Here is a 21,127-nt window from a genome sequence, read left to right on the forward strand (position 1 = left end):
GAAAAATGCAAATCCGTAAGCGGGTTTTGTTTCTACTGCAACCATCGGCAGAAACAGTGGCACAATAAATATAACAATTGAAATGGCAAATGCTCTAAAAACGAATTCCTGTATGCACGAAGTGAATCTCCGATAAAAAAGATATTTCCATTACGGCGATTAAATCGTCAGCACAAAGCACAAATACGTACAGCGACAGGAACAGGGACAGTTGGATGTAGATAGGGAATAACAGGATATAGAGGTGGAAAGCAATTTTGCTGCGGTCTTTGTCGGGTTGTAAGGATGAGTCCTGTGATAGGATTTTAGCTGCCTGCTATGATTTCAATTGATGTTGTTTATATTCATTGGATTTTGTACCTCCTGCATTTTCTGTCTCTTTACCGCCCTCCCTTCTCTGCCTCTCTCTCTCTGTTTCTCTGTCTTACTCTTCCCCCTTACATAATTAATATGAGCGTTTTATGTGGACTGCACAATCGGCCTGACGGTTGACCATTAAATATTTTCCACCGCTCATCCGATGATATCAGTTTTTACGGCTGACAATATTAGCCCGACATAATTATCAATCTTTATGGGTCGAACTGAAATGGTCAGCAATAAAATGGCAAGCGTAGATCGCCGATAACGAATGTTCTCGGCCGCAGAAAGGATGTCCTCCTAGCGCAGAAAATGTTGTAACACATGTGTGCACGTGCTGATAAAATTAGCAATTCGAAACCATTTTTGGGATGGTGTGGCTTTCGGGGGCGGAAGGAAGCCTGATATTAGCAGCAGATATATTCATGTCGACTGCTTTCGGGCGTAAAGTCATGGCGCAGCCAACGGGGCGAATGAGTGTTGCCGCCAACGGGGCGAATGAGTACTCTTGCCACTGCACCCAGTCGGGCCTTTGGCTGTTTTGCGGTCTATCTACCTCTTGGTTAGGAGCACTCCCACTTTCCCCATCCCTTCCCGTTACCGCTAGGGCTTTCACCACCCACACTGCGCGTGTTGAAGCATCTCAGTTGGAAAATGGGTGACAATTCATGACAGGGCATGAGCAGTGCGCGTAATTTGCATATACGGTGCATATTTCGATGGTCGAAACCAATCAGGCGGTTGTCCAGCTGGCCCGCTCTTTAAATTTTTTTCCCCATTTCACCATGAGCCACAAAATGCCCTGCCGTTTTGGCCCGGCAGTTTTAACATTGACTTGACTGCACTTAGCCGCACGGCATTACAAAATGTCCCCTCATTCCGGCTGCACATTGTGATAAAAATCCCCCCTTGTAATACATTTTCCACACCGAAAAGTCGAAAATAGGGCAGCTAAAATAGAAACCTCTCTCACACATTTTAAATGCAAATGACACGCCATTGAGGGCAGATAGTGGAAGAGATTGGGCAAGCTCGAGGTGTCTTTGTGGTTTGCCAGCCGGCAGATTAAAAGCGAAATTAGTTCTCCTCTAATAGGCCAATGGAGCTTGGGCGAAAGCAGTTAGTGGCAGGATGAATATTTTATAGTGACGGAATTTCATCAGTTATATCAGTTCTCGATACTTTCTAACATCTAAGCTGGTATTTATGGTTATGTTAGTTCAGCCGAGGTCTTTGGCCCGCTGTGATACCTTCAAGGTCTTGGCCTATAAGCTGCTAATCAAAATATAGTATACATACATTCATGTAGTCTCAAAAAATCAATTCTTAAATTTTATGTTCTCCACTTAGTACCAACAGTTGATATTCACTAATAATTTGGTTATTGTTCAAAATGGTTTCATTTCCTGCTTCGCTTGTTCTTCTTGCGCATGTGTCTCTTCCATTTTCTCCAGTATTTCTGGATCTTGATGGCTGCGCGGTTCATGGCAAATAGAAGGATGCGATGCTGGCGTTGTCTGGCCTCCTCCTCCTCACGTTTCACGACGATCTGCTTGTAGACGCGCTCAACCTTTAGGAACCCAATCATATATTCGTCGAGAGCCTTCTTGGCCTTTTTGTGCTCGTCGGCGAGCTCCATGTTCTCGATCATCTTCTCGCCAATGCTGTGGTCGTATTTCTTGATGATGGCTTGTAGTTGTATAAGCAGCTTGTTTCTGAGGATTTTGGGCGATCGTTCATGGGATAGTCGGTGTAAACATCTAGCTTAACTTACTTTTCCTCTCGAAAGACCTTCTCCTGTTTTAAATAGGTCTTTGTGGTCAAAGTGTAATTGTTCCGTGTTTTCTGCAGCTGTTCTTCCAAATCAGCTTGTCGCTCTAAACTTAATTTTTTATTGGCCTTCACCAGACGAGTGCACCGATCGCTAAGAGAAAAAAATATGAAGTCAAAAGGAACATTTCCTTTTTGGATGAGCATCACTCACATTTCCTTCTGGATCCGCTCGTTCTTCTCCCTCTTCTTCTTCATGAGGAGGTCCTCGTAGTTCTGCAGGTAGGCCTCCTTATCGGCCATGCGCTTCCTGATGGCCGCCTTCTGATCCTGGATCTTTTGGCGCAGCTCCTCCACCTGCTCCTTGACCACCTCGTTCTGCTTGTACATGGCATGCAGCTGGCGCTCTTGGGCGATGGCGTCGGTGGACGTCCTGTACAAGCGGTCCTTGGCCAGATCATAGAGCAACTCGAAGGCCTTCAGCAGCTTCTTCTCGTTGTCACTCATGTGGTTGTAGTAGCTGGGGAACAGGAGGTAGATCCTGCTGTTCCGCTGGAAGAAATCGATGATCTGGATAATGCCGTGGTCCATCAGGGGCGGACGTTTCTCCCGCAGAATGAACTCTCTTCGACGAACGAACGATTCCACCAGGTGAACTGCCCTTTCGTACTTGGTTCCATTCAGAATCTTAGCCATGTGCGCGGGATGTTCCAGCAGTTTCGGCATGATGAGCGAAATCTTAACCCGCTCGATGGCCTCGGCCAGGACATTTAGCACACATCCGATTTGCACTATTCGAACGGTTGCAAATTCTAGTCGCAGGAGGTGTGAATACATGATTAAACATTTAAATTCGCGTTAATAAGATTTCGGGATTCAAAGAACAAAGTTTTCTTTTAAACGCACATAAAAAGTATTTATCTTAGCAGAGCCTCAAGCTTTAAAACTTTTTGAACACATTTCTTTAAAATTTTAATTAAGCTAACTATTCATTGCTGTTGAAATAGACGCAGCAGAATAGCTATTTCAAGTCCTATTTTTCGTTACTTCTACTATCTACTATCTCACAAAATTGTGTGAGAATTATAGATTTAGTTCGTTAGTTCGGTCTGATCTAGATTGCTTAACACCTCACCATGCTGGGCCAGTTTAATGTCATTCTTCTTGTCCACTGGCATCGATTTGCCCCGCATCATCTCTGTCAAACTCATCTTGCTGTTTTTGCTTTTTTATAGTCTTTTGTGAATTATTCATTTATTTTTATTTTTTTGTTGGATTAAGGTGCTGCGAAAGCAGCCTTTACTATAAAGAGCTTGTTTTTATTTGATTTTCTCTTTTTTTTGACAGCAGTGTTTGTGTGTATCGGTGTAAATTTGTTGCTGCTTTGAGCTGAAACTCGGGCAGCTCTGTGATGGAAGTTAGCCCTGTTGCTCTGATCCCCTGAACGATGTGCCCAATTTATGTACACAAATTCGCATATTTACAAAAGCGGATCCTCGACACATCTATCTGCCACTGGGTTCGCTCCGCTGAGCTGCAAGCTTGCTCAAGTGGAAGCTCTTGTTTGGACCCGAATCAAGTTGACATTACATGGCGTGTTTCAGTCGCGGACTGCGGACAAAGTTTCTAAACAAATGCCCCGGAATTTGTGACTACAAATGCAGCGCTTCCTGCTCGATGTTGGATGCACATTTTTGCAGCTCTTTGTGCGCTCCTCTGTTCCGCTGTGTTGCCAAAAATTTATGGCTAACAATATTTTTGGCTGGCAAAGACGCATTCAGCTCACAGCAAATGGCAAACAACTTGCTGCGAGTCACAGGCGAGGCACCTAAATAAACCGATTCGTGGGGAGGGGCTGCCTGTTTTTCAGGGATGTGTTCTCGGCGGAGTTATTGGGGGAGTTTTCAGGGGCGTGGCACTGTGTCGGGGCGTAATTTGTATGCACTACGCGACCATCCTGCGTCTCCGCCTGTGACTATGAACCCGAAACCGTACCGAGCCGTATGCGGGCTGATGTTTTTTCTGAGTTCCTTGTGCTCTGAATACCCTATTAGGGGTGAAAGAGCATTATCAAATGGCCATAGTGTCAAAAATGCAGAACAATAATTTTGAAAGCTGAAATATACATAAATATACATAAAATTCAAGGATTCTTGTGTAATTTTTGGCCGCCAATAGCTGTAACATTTCTACAAGAAAGTGTATAATCTCTTCGTTGATGGAAATATCTTGGCAGTAACTATTTTTTTATCCCATTTTCTAGCCGCTTTTGTTCCTCTGCGCTTATTGCATTTGTCTCGATTTGTTTGGCTCGCACAAAAACAAATTGCCGGAAGTATGCAAATGTATGATGCAGCTTATCAGATATTGTTCGAGAGCCTGCCCTCGTTCTGTTTCGTTTTTTGGAGCGGGAAATGTATAGAGGGGTGTGGGCGTTTCAGGGCGTGGCATTTGGCACGGCGCACATTTGCCTTGCAAAAGGCGCGCCTTCAGTGAGCAGTCAGCAAACAAGAGCCAAGCGACAGCAAATAACTTTCAGAGACACTTGCATCCCGAACAGAAATAAAAAACCAGAAAAGTATCGGGAATTGAACTGTCAGCTGCAGCTGCACGTTGGGGAAATCGAAATTGAATTACATTTGCACTTTATGCTAAAGATCCGTCAGATGACAGCCACGGCTCGTGGATGGAGATAAAAACTAATTAAAATGTTGCGAAACAATTTGGGGAGGAGATGGAAGCCGGGTTCGAGGAAAACAATTTTGTTTAGGGATGTACAGAAATATTATTAAACGATGTATTGTTCCTTACGAAGTCAACACACGTTAGAATTAGTAAAATTAAATAAGTAATGAAACATTGTGATAGCAACAAACAATGATATATTCCGATCAGAAAAGAATAAAGTTAGATAGGTATACTCGTAATTTAAAAATCAAACACAATGTTTTTTGGATAAACATTTTTTATTAGTATACATTTTAATAGCTATATTATTAAACGCCAGAGCTTAAGGATAATTTGGATGTACAAATGTTATTTTTAAAATTAAACTTGAAGCCCAACAAAAGTTACTAAACTATTTGCTTACATGTATTTATAACATTTACTATATAAGGTATATATGTATGTATCTAGTGATTGTGATGCTTTTAATGTTATTCGAGAAGTCGCCAGCCATATGGTTTTCGAGTACGTGTTATCTGTTTGTTCTTTCCTGGTGACCTTTTTTCGGCAGACCCCTTGTCTTGGTTCAAATTAATACATTGGCGAGCTGCACTCAATGTCATTTATCAACTCTGAACTTTCTGACATTTATGCTTTGTGACAACCAGGTTCTGGAGTCTAGAATTGGGCCGGACAAAGTTTCCTTCGACAGATGACACATTTTTCTGTACCTCTCCTACATGAATGCTTGATATTTCCATATTTCAGAACGACTGGGCTGGGCAGAATAGGGAAGAAAATCACCCCCTATTGATAAATGATGCTGATGGATTTTTATTGCCCGCCCTTCACGGATGGACAAGGGAAGATAGCTGGACCTGGATTCTCCACCCAAGGGGCAGGCTTGGACCACATGTACGAACGTATGACACGCTGTTGGACGGTTGCTTATCAACGGTTTAGCACGGCTTGTGTGCCTGACAGGTGAATAAAAGCAGCTGTCAACACTTTTTATCCCTGTTTTTGAGGTGTGAGTGTGTGCGCGAACTGGAGTCCATTAATATTGATTTAGAATAACATATATTGATTTTGCGCTTTGTTTATTTGCTGCCAAGGAGAATGCGAGGCAAGAGATTAATGCTTCTACGAGGATGTCAAGCGACTATTTGAATAAGCTTTCTTGGATATCTCGAAGGCCCGAGTCCTTCAAGCCGACAATTAGTTTCTGGCGATTTTCGGCAAAGCACTTGCCAATGATTTAACTTGCTTATTATATATAAATTGCCAGGCCATCCATCAAAACGATGAAAGCAAAGGCAAAGATGTTTGAAGTCAGAAGGCAATTTGCGAAACAACTTCAATGTCAATTGGCCAAATCCGAATGCATTTTATGGCCACAAATTCATTTCAATGGCTCTTGTTGAGCTCCGTTTAAATCGGAGTAGACGGTGGGCGTAGCTGCTGCACTTCTCGCCTCCACCGGTTACAAATTTTATGTTTAATTTATTGATACACTCAGCTTGCAATAAAAATTGATGGCAGAAACACATTTACACACCCGATGACGGTAGTGGGGGAAAAAACGGAGTGGGGCACGGGACTTTGACCATAATTTTTCATTTCTTTGTTTTGTTACCAGCAGCCGTGGGAAAATACTCCGCGGATAAACCAGAAACAAAAAGCTGGCAAAGTGGCAAGCAGAAAGAAAAAAGAAAAAAGGAGCGCAAATGAAAATCGAGGGAAAAGTCGTTTCTATGCGGGGGGAATTCATGAAATGCGCGACGGAACTGGATGCGAATTTTTGTGATATTTATTTGCTGCGCCAGGGAAAAAAGTGGAAAGAAACCGAGTGGCGAGAACTGCAATAAAGCCAAGCAGACAAAACAAACGGAAATGAAAGCAAGAAATAATGTCCCCGACTCCAGTTCCATTTTCAGATACAGGGAAAGCACACAGAAAAGTGAAAAGTTTCCGCAAAAGAGCGAGAAACTAAGCCGCAAACGAAACCTAAGGCGCATCACTGTTGATTTTATTTTTATTGCCACAATTTATGTATGCACGGATACGACGCTGCGTATACGCAACCCAGCTCTCGGCAGCTGCACAATGTGCACATTATGCCATTAAATTGATAGTGCTTAAATTGTGGCGTTGAATCTACTTCGCTTTAAGGCAAATCGAGAGAGCCGACAGCTGCAAATCATCTTTAAATGCTTACAAATTTGCAACACAATTTATAACTTAAATAAATTTACTGCCGGCGAGCGGGAATCGCAGAAAAAGTTATGAAAAATGTGGGGCAGCAGAAAGCAAAGCACAGCAAATGAAAAATAAATCAATCTTACACTCAAAGTTGGTCAGTGAGTGGGATGGGTTCGGCGAGCAGCAACATCCCATCCACAGAATGGGAAATTCAATAAAGTTAAAGAATGCTGCAAATATTTTAGCATACCTGCAGTTGGAGCTGTACTGTATGTGTGCGGACGAGGACCTTCTAGTATAAGCGTAGTTGGCCAATAGTTAGTGGTAGTTGTGCATGGAATTTCGCAGAACCCTTAATGGCTTCACTAGCTTACCTCCCCATCCCCCATTTACCGCACCCATCGGGTTATTTTGTACGATTTTTTCTTCGCCTGCACCGTTGCCTGATCATTTACAATTCAACATTTTGCAGCACCAGTGAATTATGCTTTTCAGCTGGCCTTTTCCACACTTTTCCCACTGCTCGTTTTCCACGGCTTCCGGGCACTCGCGGTCTATGGCCCATTTGTGTGTTTTGAGGCCTTGGGCGACGGCAGTAAGTACGCTAATAGCTTCTTATGACAGCAATGAGCCAAAATCATGCGAAAATTCAATTGCATGGCTTTCCCTTCTTCGCCTAATAACCAAAACTAATAAACATAGCACGTTTTTATTTATTGATTACATATGAATATACGGAATAAAATTAAACTGATCAAATTTATTCGCGTAGTCCAAAGAGAACTTGTGCTAAACAATGAAAAATAGGGTTGAAATAAGTTTTTTGTGTACTGCATTTTTATCTCAAACTAGAAAAACCGATTAAGATTGCACAAAAACTAAAAGGACTCGAAATCAGAAAGGTTTATTTATGAATATAAAGCCAATTTGTGGACGCTTTGGCGTTTGCTTTTCGCATAGAAATAACAAAAAACTCCGTGGATGAACGAAAATAAATCCAATAAATTTTAAACGCAACCAATAAGGCCAATCAGCAGCTTTTACTAATTGATTTCAAACGCTCTAACTGTTGCTGCACCGAATTGACTCAGTTAGAAAATAAATTCAGCTTAAAATACTCTTTTGCCGTAAAAACCAATCAGGAGGGAATCCAATTTATATGAAAATTCCCAAATAAATCGTTTGTTGTTTTTTTTTGCCGCTGCCTCGATTGTCTTTCATTAAAATATGCTGCATGGTTCATCAATGATTGCCAAACGCCAGGCAATCACAGTTCCTGTCACATCGCGTTCACAACGGAACTGTAAGCGTTGATGGACTGGCGCTTCAACTTAACAGGAGCTCTTTTTATTTTTGAGGTAAAACCCAGATAAGTGAGTTGACTTGTTTTGACATTGAGTGGCAAAAAAGGCCCAACAATTGAAACAAATTAAAGGTTGATGGGGTGCGAGTGGACTGAATGTACTGTAGTCGGCGTGTTAACAAAACCACTTTATGCAGTTCATTGAAATTACCCCCCTTATTCCATTTACTCCATTTATTCCATTTTTTACTGCTCCTCCAGAGCAATTAACACGCATACACACCCAGCCAGGCCAACAAATATCATAATTGTTGGCGCTGGCAGCTGAAGAGCCAGAAAACAACGACGATGGCAACAGAGCCAGCGATTGTAAATTCGAAAAATTGCACAAGGTGAGCCCGCTGGATGGTGAGGAGCGAAGGACGAAGCGGGAGAACATCTGTTTCAGCCATCCACTCATTAATTTTTAATGTATGCAACTGCAATCGAGCCGCCTCCGGCTGAAAAGCAAATGTCAAGCAGCCACTCGTTGCTGCACTGGGAAACTAGTTGTAATGCTTTTTTTTAGAATGTACTCTTATTGATTTCAATGATTTATTTAGTCTAAAAAACAAAACAAAGAACCCAGGTGTAAATTTATAAGTATATAAATGCTGTATTGGAAATATTACAATTCATTATTCGTAATCGCACCACCTTAAAAAAGTTACTTCACCAGCCATGTATTTTGATTTATCGTATATAAGGGTAAGGATCAAAAATAATAAAACATTATACACCATGTTGGTTCCAACCATGAAAGAACGACTGTGTTTCTCAGTGTACCCCTCGTCTAACAGCCTTGTTTTTGACATTGCGCAGGAAGCCAAGGAAATTCTCAAGGATATTGGGTCATTGAAACAGTAATTGCTTATGCCCTGATTAGCGTGGATGTAGAGAAACATCGCGTGCATCTTAGGAGAGAGTATGAGGGACACTTACCGATTGTGAGGCAGAGGATGGCACCGAGGAGCAGCTGGGTGAGCTGAGCGCCCTGCAGGAGCCGCGTTCTCGTTTCGAGTGTTTGCATTTTGGATCGACTGCGACTTTTCCAGGAGCGCATCCCCTCCCGCGAGGGAGTGAGAGCGATAATGTTCAGTTACGCGGAAATAGTGCACAGCTTGGTACTTTTACTGGCCTTTACTGGTACTTTCCAGTGGGGGATTCGAGCTGGACTGTGGTCGGAGGAGCTGCAGCTCCAGCTGAGACTAGCGAACGCATTTAACACCTCCTGGAAAATGCAAAACTGCCAACACGGCGTATACGCAACGAGTGCAAACGTTTGGGATTTTCTCTGGGTAGTGCTACCCACCGACTTTTTGCAAATGTTCACAATTTTACTTTCGAGTGACTTCGCTGACAGTTTGTCAAATATTAGTTTTGCTCTTTTATTATTCGCCGCGCGGTTTGAACTATGTTTTTATGGCCAATTTTATTGCCCCACAATCGCGCTGCTGCTCAAAATTTGTTTAATATTTCTTTGGGTCTCGGTCTCGCTCTCGGTTCCTCGATGCTTCAACAGTGATTTCCTCTACTCGGACCATCAATAACCATTGGCTGTGGGCCATGTTCACTAATTTCCCGATCGTAGGGGAACAGCAACATCTGTCCTGACTCTGGGGTTAAGTCCCACTGCCCTTTTGATTCAGATTGGATTTCGGTCGTTTTCGGATTTTGTTTGTTTAGCGCATTTATCTGAAATGAAACAAAAGGCAATCGGGGTTTTTAATGTTCCGTTAATAGAGAATCGATTTATTTTAGACTGCTGTGCTGTGTGCCAAGTGATTTACTGTTGGTCCTTTGTGCAGGATGTGTTTGCAGGGCCAGAGGGCCCACACACACAAGCGCGGACGGGTGTGTGGCGAGTATTGTTATTGTAGATAATTGCTTTTGGCCGGCTTGGTTCGGAATTCGTGTTTAGTTTAGCGCTCAATTAATTATCTCAAGTTTCGCCATTTGCCAGCTTAGTTTGCCGTGAATTGGCCTCGGGCCACATAGCCACGCAATTTGTATTCAATGCGCCAAATTGCTCTACTCGAGCATCTCGAACAGTTGTCAATTAATTTGGTTTCCCCCCTTTTACAAAGTTCCTCAACTAGTAGGAAATTCATTTAAATTAGCTGAACGTTCGCTCGAGGCAGACGCAGTCTCCATTAAAACATGGAAACTATAATATTGTATTGCATATTTTCTATTTCTACATTCGTACATACAATGTTTCGCAGAATGCATACATACGAGCCTTAGGATCCATGATGATTCCCAGATTAGATCGCTTAGTCACTTCTGTATTCTGATTTACTGTTCTTTACAAGACTTTTGTTTGACTTACTTAATAATAAGAAGAACTCATTTTAAGTCCATTCTGTCTCCCTCGTGCTGTTCAACTTCTGGTCGCTTTAAGAACTCCACTCAGCGGAAAACTATCGCCAATACTTTACTGGGATTTACTCGGGTAATTTTTCATAGAATTTTTCGTGTCGGCAACAGCTGGCGCCGCCAAAGTGGCACACGACTGACGCTCTTTGGGGCGCTCGCAAAATGCAAAAGGCAAAAAAAGACAAACACAAATTTATCTTCATAATTTTCCACACGTTACTGGCAACTCATCTGCATAAGCACGCACACTCACTCGCAGTGGCACATGTGATGTATGCAACGCTGCAAAATGTCACCGAAAGTGAAAGGCGGAGGCAGTAATGCTGAAAGTACACTCCAAGCCCCATTTTGCCCCCCGCCGAATGTAGGCCACTGGCAGCAGAATGTTGACTTTAACGTTGTCGGCGCAAGTGAAATTTATGCAACTGACGGCTACTCAGGGGAGAGGGAAAGCTGGCGGAAAATAGGGGCTTTTCATCTAGGCAGCCGACTTTAAAGGTTTTCCAGGGTCATATTTTTTTCGGGTAGGCCCTCGGCTACAAGATTTATGGGGGCGGCCCACGCTGCGGGCACCGTAATTAAAAAGTTAGTCTAAACAATTCTCTAATTAAATATTATTCGTCTGAATCGAGAATGGTTTGCGCCCAAAGGGAACTCTTTTGCTTCAGCCGGCGTGTGAATATTAATGACTTGACGTTTTGGTTCAACTTTGCGAGTGAGGAACTTGCCCGCAAATGCTGCTCAATTTCGGTCGAGGGTTTCTCTTTCCGCTGGTGTTGCAAAAACGAAACGCAATTAAAACGCCGCCTCTTGCGGAGTTCTGAACCCTTTAATGGCTTAATGACGAAACCACGAAGTACATAGTTCAGAGGCCAAATTGAGCAGCACTTACTTATTCCGAGCGAATGGAGTCCAATACTCAACATCTGCTCTAGAGTTAACTTCGCAGCAAGCGAAAGTGGAAAAAGGGGTGTAGTGTGGTAATTGAAATTAAATGGCATTTGAAAGTTTATTTGGCTGGCAGTTTGTCATCTCATTAGCCCATTGATCGATTCAAGTTCTTAGTTATTGCAATTGGCGCCATCCAATTTAAGTTGGAGCGGCATTCAAAGTCTCTTCAGCGACTAACTAGGTATACAAAGTAAATTCGCCACAGCCAACAGCAGAAACCTACATCATTCTTTGCGCTACTCCATTTATTTCAGAGTCCCGGGGGAAATTTATCTAAATGTTGTTTCAAAACTTCAGCTTCTGCTCTCTCTTTCAGCTCTTTGTCTTTGGTTTCGTCCCCTTCTCGCTGGCACTTTTTTCGCACTCTCTCAAATTCAGTTTTACCGAAGCAGCTCTGGTCTCGGCCCTTCCCCCAAAAAACTTGTCACAACTAAAGACATTACACAACAGATTACGTATACGCCGGGTGGGCGATGAAACAAGAGGTGATTGGGCACAGTTCCCATTAAAGTGTGCCTCCTCCTAGTTGCTAGCAGATTTACAGCAGCAAATTTTTATGTTATTGCCTAGCGTGTGTGCGTAGCTTAGTATGTGTGTGTGTGTGTGTGGGAGGGTATAGCCTCTCCCTCCACTGTTGATTTAATGTCTGTGGCCCCGAGCAGGCGTCGTCCCCTTCATGAGATGTTTATCCTTACATCTATAAAAACACATTTTGCGCACAGTCTTACACTCATGTGCGCCACTGCCCAATTCCCCAGCACTGATGTAGTCTAGTCAAAATAGTTGTCCCGACTCCACATATATGTACTTTTTGGTTCTCCTGGCTGTCTGTCGTCCTGTCAACGCGTCTGAGTGGAGCTCCACTTCTCCGCACTGATGTTGCTTTTAAAAGCTTAGGCTGGCAAACACTTTTCCACATTCTTAATGAGTGCTGGCTTGGTTGCTTGACGCTCCCCTTCGAAAACTACAGATTTTGTTTGCCATTGTCAGAGAAAAACATGGTTAGAATTCAGTCAGGAACCCAAGATGTTGGCCTTACATGGCTCTAGTCATAGTTCAAGGAAAATAAAGTCGTCAATGAAATGCACAGCTGCTATTTGTAATGGAGTAATTTCTTTTTTTTGTGCCAGAGCTCTGTGTTCTTTGTTTAACGGTTCGTCATCGAATTAGTTATTAGATTGCCTTAAAAGAATTAAATGACTTACTTATATACTTATGTATCTAGGTTTCTTTCTCAGTTAGACTCAATTGCTATGCCATGTTTGATAAATATCTTAACTTTTGTTATGCGTAGTATTGTTCATAAAACTTACTCATTTCAACTTTATTAGTAATAAATCATCGATGAATATCTTTCTTTGTTCTGCCATAACTTAAGTATTGATTAAAGGCAGAAAAGTATTCCAACAAGGCGCAGAACCTAAGAGTTTTTCTTATGCGCTACGGCAGAGCTACGAACGGACTTTTTATGTGCTTTTATCCACACAACCAGCATTTTCGACCACTGAAAGTCATTTTTGTTTTGTTTTGCAGCCAAAATAGTATCTGAAGGGTCACTCAAGCACATACAACCGGCACGGCGGGAAACGGAAACTATTACGACGGGCAGCGAAAAGTCTATAAAAGCAAATGCTGCCTTCGCCAACGCCTTGAGATCCCTTCCCCGAATGAAAAGCTAGTTCGGAGCACGGAAGGCAGAAAATAAAGTCGACTATAAAAATCACAGGTTTATATACATTTTTTTAGGGCGGCCAGTTGCCGGCATCGTTATTTTCGTTGCTGCAGTGCTTGTTCTACATCAGAGTTCAAAGTTGTTCTTGGAAGCACCTTAGTCCGCTTCAAACAGCGATTGACTGGATGCCTTTCCGAAAAACTTCCTGTTTCGGGGCAACAACAGCCAAGGAGCTCCCAAGGAGCTCCCAACGATTACGTCAGCCGAGAGTTTAGCATCTTGTCACTGGAGAGTTAATCAGGAAAAGTGGCAAAGCCAGTTTCTGGTTTAATATGCAATTGAAACTTTGGACACTCCCCAAATAAGCTAAACGATCGGAGGGAATAAACAAAATTATAACTATGGGGAAGCGAAAAGTTCGACAATGCCTCACCATTTTTACCGAACAGTTCCAAAGGTCCTGGTTCGTGGCATCTTAGATGGGTATTCATAAATCAGTTCTTACACACACCACCACGACTGCCATAAACTTTGATCTGTTAATAAATTGACTGCACTTAATCATCGCAGGTGGGAAGAAAGTTTCGAGATGTAAGCTTCTACGTAAGTTGAAAAAATATCTGCCTCATTTATTAATATGCCAATCTGAGAGAAACTTAAGCACGCAGTCGGAACTGGGAGTTATTACTGCAAACTTGGTAAAAATTACAGTGATCGCTCATACGCCGCGTCCGCTTCGATTTATATGGACACCAAGGCCCAAACGCAATTAACGCACACCCTCGAAAGCCACTTAGCGAAGTGTGGGTGATAGCTAATCTCCTTATCGCCCAAAATTCATGCCCCTGTACGCCCGCCCTAAATGGTAAACCAGGTTGCATTCCGGGCACATTACGTAAACTAATCAATGCAAGTGCATTTGTTCTTGGCGGCTGCATTAAACTAAATGCCAGTTTTTAGCCGACAAAATTTACAGCCGCCTGCAGATTACTTTGCTCATTTGTGCGCTTAGCCTGCTCAGTGCACTGGCGTCCTGGCCAGGTTTGCCCAGATGCAACTAAGCTTTATTTGCCTGTTTACCCTGGCACGGCAAATAGAGATCAAGTCAACTGCAGCACAATGGCAGTGGCAGTTCCAATAGCTCGTTAAGCCAATACCAACGACAATGTGTGCTGATGCAGCAAATTTTCGCATTAATAAATCTTTTGTTTGCTAATAAATTTCTAAACAGCAGGCCGTCTCACTCCTGCTCAGCTCAGTTCGCAGTCTGTTTATTTATACGTTTGCCTTGCATCCTTGCAACTTTTGCTTCCGTCACCTGGTATGTGGGCAAACATTCCGAGTAAGCTCCAATATTATGTCAAATTTAAGTTGAAGGCTTTAACGCACATATAATAAGTGAATTCCCCTCCGTGTTTCTGAGAAAATTTGACTATCTATCCGGAGGGCCCCTGGAGTCTCTAATTGCCACATGCAAGAGCAACAGGATATTTCCATGCAAATCAACCCAGAAACGCACTTTAATGCAATATCCACACGGGCGGCAAAAAGTTCAATCAAGTAAATGGTTCGTCAACCAAATTGGGGCGGCAAAGGTAAGTCACAACACACGCAAGCACTTTCGGGGTGGGAATTGCGGTCCATCTAAATAACTACGTTTGTCCTTGACCTCCGATGGAGGACATGATTCAGCATCAGCCTTGGAAAGGGCTCCGAAACAATCTGAGGGCTTGATTTGCAATAAATGTGAGAGCAAAAGTGTGTCCTCTCCTAATGACGTATGTATGTTTGTTATTCGGATGTGTATACTACATACGAGTACATTGGATGATACAATTACTCATATCAACAAGAAAATTGTATTTTCAAATTGTAATTCCATCAACGACCTATTTTATTTGTTTTTAAAATATAATATATAAAATATATATTTTATAAGAAGACACCTACAATTCTCTTAGTTTATATTCAATTAATATATGTTTTTGGTATCTCAATCAAATTGCAAATGCTTGGGTAATACTGATTCGATCAACTTTCGTTAAGAGAATGAATCAAATCAATTGACCAGCCAGGGGCTAAAACAAATCCCAATCGGAATTTGCGTCAGTTTAGTGTACGTAAATTTGTGCGTTTCTATTTGCGTATGCATATTTGCACAGATGTATCTTCATGGTTTCAAAGTGGGTTTGGTCATTGTGTGTGCCTAGTCACACATATATTTTTGAATATTTTATGACGCAACAGAGCGCGTTGTCATTGCTTTTTAGCCCTTGTCACTGACCCCCAACCCTTTCGCTATCAACCCTTTCCAACAAGTTGGGGCACTTTGTTGTAGAAATAAAAGTTTAGCTTTTCCCACGTGCGCCTGCCGACTCTTTTTTCCTGCGTCCCAGCTGTCAACTCTTTACACAAATTATTAAAACATTTTCCCACGAGTGTCAACACTTTCGGCGGTCGTCATTTTGGGCCGCCGGGGTGTCGCCGCATAGAAAAGGGGCGTGGCAAGTTGGGAGCGTTGCGTGGTATGGGTGTTATGGGTGGTATGGAGGTCTCAACTGGCAGCACCGCAATGAGCCCTCTTTAATATTTAAGTCGAGTTGAAAAATGCAGAAGACAAAGGGATAAGGCGCAAAGTTCAACCGTTTCGCGGTTAAGTGTGACAATATTTTATGGCGAGTGCTAAGGGTGCTCCAGGGGTGGATAAATCTCTTCCGCCGATGGAATGTATATAGCCCGGATTAACCGGGGAGAGTGCAATAAAAGTTAAAGACAACCTACTGCGGACTGCCGACACCCCAAAAGTGGCAGTGTAGGGAAGTTCGTGTGTATTTAGGTCGCTCCTGAGGGCAGACGGCTTCATTAAGATAAACCAATAGCTGCTAAATTGTTAACATTAGGCATACATAATGAATTACGTCGCTGGGGCTCCTGAAAATTGAAGTGAGCTACCCACGAAAGGGGATATGCGATGGGAGCACAAGGTCCTGGCACCCGGTTATCTATGAGCTCGAAGGCGCATTTGTGCGGGATCCTTGTCTGCTGTTTAGTCATTCGTTTCGCCTGTTAACAATTTCCTTCTAACAGACAGGCGACAGCAGCGAGGACTTAGGCATTTCACTCAGCTGCACCTTTTCGCCTGTCCTGGTGAAGTGAAAGTTGAGTGGGGATGACTGGCAGATTCCCGGGAATTCATAATTTAATGCCAACTTACACGACACTTGGCGTCATTTCGCATCGTTTAGCTCAATTTTCGAAGCGCTTGCACAAACAGGTTCTTTATGAATTGGTCTCAGTTTATCAGAGCCCAAATTACTGGTTGATTGTTAAGATGGCTTCCTTATTTGACTAATCTTGAATATGGCTATTGCTTTTAGCCCATTTTAGTTTTGAAATGGATATTTTTAGGCGTATAAAATTTAAATATATGGCTTTTATGATGGTTTCTTAAAAATCACATTTTCTTGGGATATACTGAATTTTACAAATGTATTTTCATTATTATGTATGTTCATTTTTTGTTTGCCGTAATCAGTTATTGGAAGTGCAAACGAGTACCAGTTAATATCAACTTTTTAGCATGCTTTTCAACGAGTCTAGTATACACTTTTTTTTACACACGCGTAACGGCTACGAGAAATTAGAAGGGGCTTGCAATCACTATTGTTATCGAATAATAATATTAAGGAATCCGGGGTAAGAACATCTATTATTCAAAGCAATTGAAATTAATTTCTTGCCAAGGTGGAGTCACCTTCTCGAAAAGAGAAGCCTTTTAGTAATCCGACGGAAGTGACAGTGGCAGAATGGGTTGCATCCTCAATTTCTTGCGGTGTAAGCGTCTTGGGCTTCGACTTGTTTTGTTGTCGTATGTTCATTTGCAGTTTTCGGTTTCCCTTGTCTGGGCTGCCTTCAACTTTGCCTCCTTGTGGCCTCCAGAGGTCATGTGCTGCTTCCCTTTCCCCCTTGCTTTCACTTTGTCTCCGCTTAGACAATTTGTGGGGTTCTGGCCCCTGGCATCCACTTTTCCATCCGCTTTCCCACCCTCTTTCCCGGACACCATCCGTTTTTCCTTTGGCCAGGCTGCTCTGGTGTTTTGTTGCCTGACTTTTTACATAATTTTGTCGCTCGACTGGCTTTGTCCTCCTTTTGCCTGCTGGCCTCCACCTCCGCCTGGGTACCCACTTTTCCGCTTTCCCAGCCCAAAACCCACAGTCATCCTGTTTGTGTTATCCTATGTGTTATTTTCATTGTTGTTGGCGGCATTCTGTGAATTCGTTGCGGCCATTTCAGCTTGTAATTCACTTAAAACCGCACACAATGACAAAATGTAGCATTTGTTTCAGCCTCAACATGCCAGCGAGCCAAAAACAGAGCCTTTAAATTATGTTATTAAATTTTGTTTACCGAAGAATTCGGATACCCTATCCCATGCCATCTCGACTTGAGCTTGAAAACGTTTCCTCCGCCGCCATTTGACGCACAAATCCTGAGGCGTCCCCGGCATAGTTCAGTCCTATTTTAATTAAAGCCAAGTTTCCAGTAAGTCCCCGGCCTAATCGAATTGGCAAGTTGAATGGGGATGGGGATGGGGATGGGCATGGCTTGTCGGAACTGCCACGCCCGCCGAGACGCTAATACCTTAATCCACCCTGAAATCCCGAGCACGCGTTCCGGTGGCGATGATTTCGCTTGATTGCTTCGATTGTTCGCAATTTGCCGCGGCTTCTCGTGACTAAGTGGTCCTGAAAACTTGTAAAGCGACTAGGCCCAGATGGAATGAAATGGTGGAAAACATGGAAATGGTGGAAGCTCGCGACTCGGCTTAACTTTAATTGGCGAGGGACGCGAGACTAAAAATTGTCTCATTTTTGCGCGACATGAAAGCGTCACATTATTTAATATAAAACTTGCTCCGCCTGCCTTGGGAACAATGCCTGTGCGCCTGTGAGTATAGAACGGAGAATGGAGAATGGCTTGGAAACGAGGCTCAGGGCGCTATTAAATATTGACGCGCCACACAAAGGCGGCTAAATGCCACAAAAGAACTCATAATGGCGACTTTGTGCCACTCTAATGCCATTTTATGTGCTTTATTAAGGACCAGAAATGAATAGGTGTCGGGCGGGGGCTGAAGGGTCGGGGAGACTATTTTAGGCGATTTCCCAAGTTGCACAACATCAAACGCAAATTTGTGTCAGGTGAAGCATTAAAATTGCCAATTACCGCACAATACCAACTCATTTGCCCACAAAGACGGCGTTACCTTCGTCCAAAAAAGCAACACTGAACTGGGCTCAGGAAATCTTAATTAGGATTAGGCAAACTAGTTATTTCACTTAAGTGGAAAGTCGGCTTAATTATAGTCGAGTGGCAATAAGTGTATATTTCCAAAGAAGCGAAAACATAAGGCGCGTTAGCAATATTTTCAAAAAGGCCTCAATTTAATACGGAAAATGATTTCAATATTTCAGTATACGAATTGTATCAGATACAAGAGCTCATTGAATCAGCCTGAGAAGATTTTAGGAAAGGCGAAATCCCACAAATCCCAAATATTCTACAACTAAAACCGAAAAAAAGTGACCATAAAACAGGGCGGTCCCCAGCCCCGAATAGCGTCGAGAAAAGCCAACTTTATGACTCACTCTAACCCGAACCCCCAACCCCCAACCCCCAATTCTCATTCAACACCTCGACCTCAACTCAACCCCGAAGAAAGTTTCTCGGCGACCCCAGCGTCAGCATCCTGGCGCTGGAGTATAGATACGGATGTATGGACATTATGGTGCGTACGGTCAATTTATTGCGTTCCCGCTTTAACTGCTCATGCATGGCTGCACATTAAAAAGCAGATTTAATTAACTTTGGCCAAACTTTTATTAATATTGAACGCGTTTATGGTGGGGGGGCACAGCTGACGGGCCCCACCATTCGGCACCCGATAGGAAAAAGGAAAAGGGCGATAAACGCGCTAAGCAAGTTTAAGCCGTAATAATAAAAAGTAGCGCACAGAAAATAAATAAATAAAAGACACACCATCATCACGCATTACGTACACAATTTACTTTATTGCATAAACTGATTATAGTTTTAATGCCGCACGGGGCGAGACTGGGAGAACTCGGTCACAGGCCCCGCAAAGAGGGGAGTCCCCGGGGGCGGATACGTTCGACATTCAGTCTGGCGGGCAGGAAAACTTTAATATCCTGACGTTATTATCATTATTAAACTGTGAATGGCATAATAAACGAACCGGGTAGCCGCAGTGACTCGCGCACAGGGCGCATTCCCAAGTTTGTACAATGGAAGGTTGCGTAAAAAAGTGCAGAGAATCTTATGAAATATTGCACTTGGCAGTTTCCGGAGAGTGCATAGTTTAGGCTTATTATTTGATACCTATACCTATATGTCATATTACAAATCAAATATTTTTATGAAATATACCATTTTCAACGCCTATATATATTAAAAACCTTGGAAAGATTTTAAGGGAAAGTATTTTAAAAAAATGTACATATGTATATCCTTAATCAGAATCGCTCTGGCCATGTCCGTCTGTCCGTGTGAACTCCTCGATCTCATGAACTATAATATATACAAGTTGAGATTAAGCATTCAGTTTTGTTCTAAATTTCTATCGATTTACCAAAAACATTTAGCCACCCCCATTCTTCCGGCCAAAACAGCCACGCACATACTTTTAAAAATTTTAAAATATTTTTTCATTTCATTATTAATTTTCATTTTCATTTTATTATTTTATTTTCCCCATTTCTACCGATATTTCTGACAAATTTTGAAATTTCTTGGTCGCACTTTCACTACCTGAGTAGAGGTTATCTGATAGACAGAAAACTCAACTATAGCGTTCTCTCTTATTAAATTTGGTATCTATATTCTTTTATTTGAATGGTAAATATTCCACAATTCATGGGGAAATATTGAATTGGAATTATAACATAAATTTAATGATACAGCAAACCATTATTGTCTTCACTGAAAGGTCTTTTGACTTTAAGGCATATCTCACTAAACATTCGACTGAAGTGCACCAGCTCAGGGCCCAAAGACAATACGCCTCATATCAATGTGCGTCTTGAAGTTATGGCCGCGTAATAATCTATTGAGTTGCGTTTTATTGCGCATACGCCGCGTACGCCAGCCAAGGCAGTGGGCTGCGGAGTCGTAAGCACTTCCACGGCCCTGAGCTGCACTTAAGATCCACATGCAGTGCATTAAGAGCCCCAATGGCATTCGCTTAATGGGGGTTGGATGTGGGGATTGGTGTGGAGAATGCTATGCCAGGCGAATGGAAGCGGAAAACTGTTGCTAATTTTGAATGTCTGACGGGATTGAAAAGTCTGAGCTGGCGCAGCGATGGCAGCTCTCGGACACATTCCTTCGGCATTGATTTCGCTTCGCAGCTTATTTCGTTCAGAGAACATGTGGGGCGGTCACTAATTAGTCGTTAATGATGCATTTCCCCAGATTGCATGTCTCGATTATTTCGTTTCACTTCGTTTGGCTTGGGCCACCCACCAGAGCACGCACATACTTTCCAAGTTAATCCTGTATCTGAAATCCCGGCAGACACGCAATATTGAAGCCCTGCGGTAAGTCAACAGCAAGCGTGGATAAAATCTTCTTACTCACGTCATGAGTCGGAGTTTTCCCGTTCAGTGAAATCTTTATCCTTATTTACCTGTAAGGAGATAACAGCAGCGTGGTGGGAGGTGAAAAATTTGTACTTGGCATTTCAATTTACTTTGCATATAATTATT

The 21,127-nt window shown here is 42.6% G+C and overlaps 2 protein-coding genes across 5 annotated transcripts in view; both read right to left on the bottom strand.

Annotated features, from left to right (window-relative positions):
• LOC122621254 (hemicentin-2) overlaps positions 1-21,127 on the bottom strand; it is a 51,822-nt gene that overhangs the window by 28,622 nt on the left and 2,073 nt on the right. For 2 of the 3 annotated variants that reach the window (XR_006326202.1, XR_006326203.1), the window contains exon 2: positions 20,223-21,048. Coding sequence is in view for 1 of the 3 variants with exons in the window: in XM_043799067.1 (XP_043655002.1) it covers positions 9,284-9,404 (121 nt within the window). In the remaining 2 variants the exon portion in view is untranslated. Of the gene's footprint in view, positions 1-9,283; positions 10,037-20,222; positions 21,049-21,127 lie in introns of those variants that run through there. The other variant, XM_043799067.1, reaches the window with a different exon arrangement.
• LOC122621253 lies at positions 1,667-3,525 on the bottom strand. Of its 2 annotated transcripts, none has more exons than XM_043799065.1 (4): positions 3,266-3,524; positions 2,345-2,942; positions 2,135-2,284; positions 1,667-2,075 (listed from the first exon to the last, which is right to left on the bottom strand). In XM_043799065.1, exons 1-4 carry the CDS (start codon positions 3,339-3,341, stop codon positions 1,760-1,762), a joined length of 1,140 nt encoding a protein of 379 aa, XP_043655000.1. In that variant the 5' UTR covers positions 3,342-3,524; the 3' UTR covers positions 1,667-1,759. The 2 variants fall into 2 exon arrangements, with proteins under 2 accessions (XP_043655000.1, XP_043655001.1); XM_043799066.1 differs by having other exon boundaries at positions 1,944-2,075; positions 2,131-2,284; positions 3,266-3,525.

Source organism: Drosophila teissieri, chromosome 3R, assembly GCF_016746235.2.
Source record: "Drosophila teissieri strain GT53w chromosome 3R, Prin_Dtei_1.1, whole genome shotgun sequence".
NCBI lineage: Eukaryota > Metazoa > Arthropoda > Insecta > Diptera > Drosophilidae > Drosophila > Drosophila teissieri.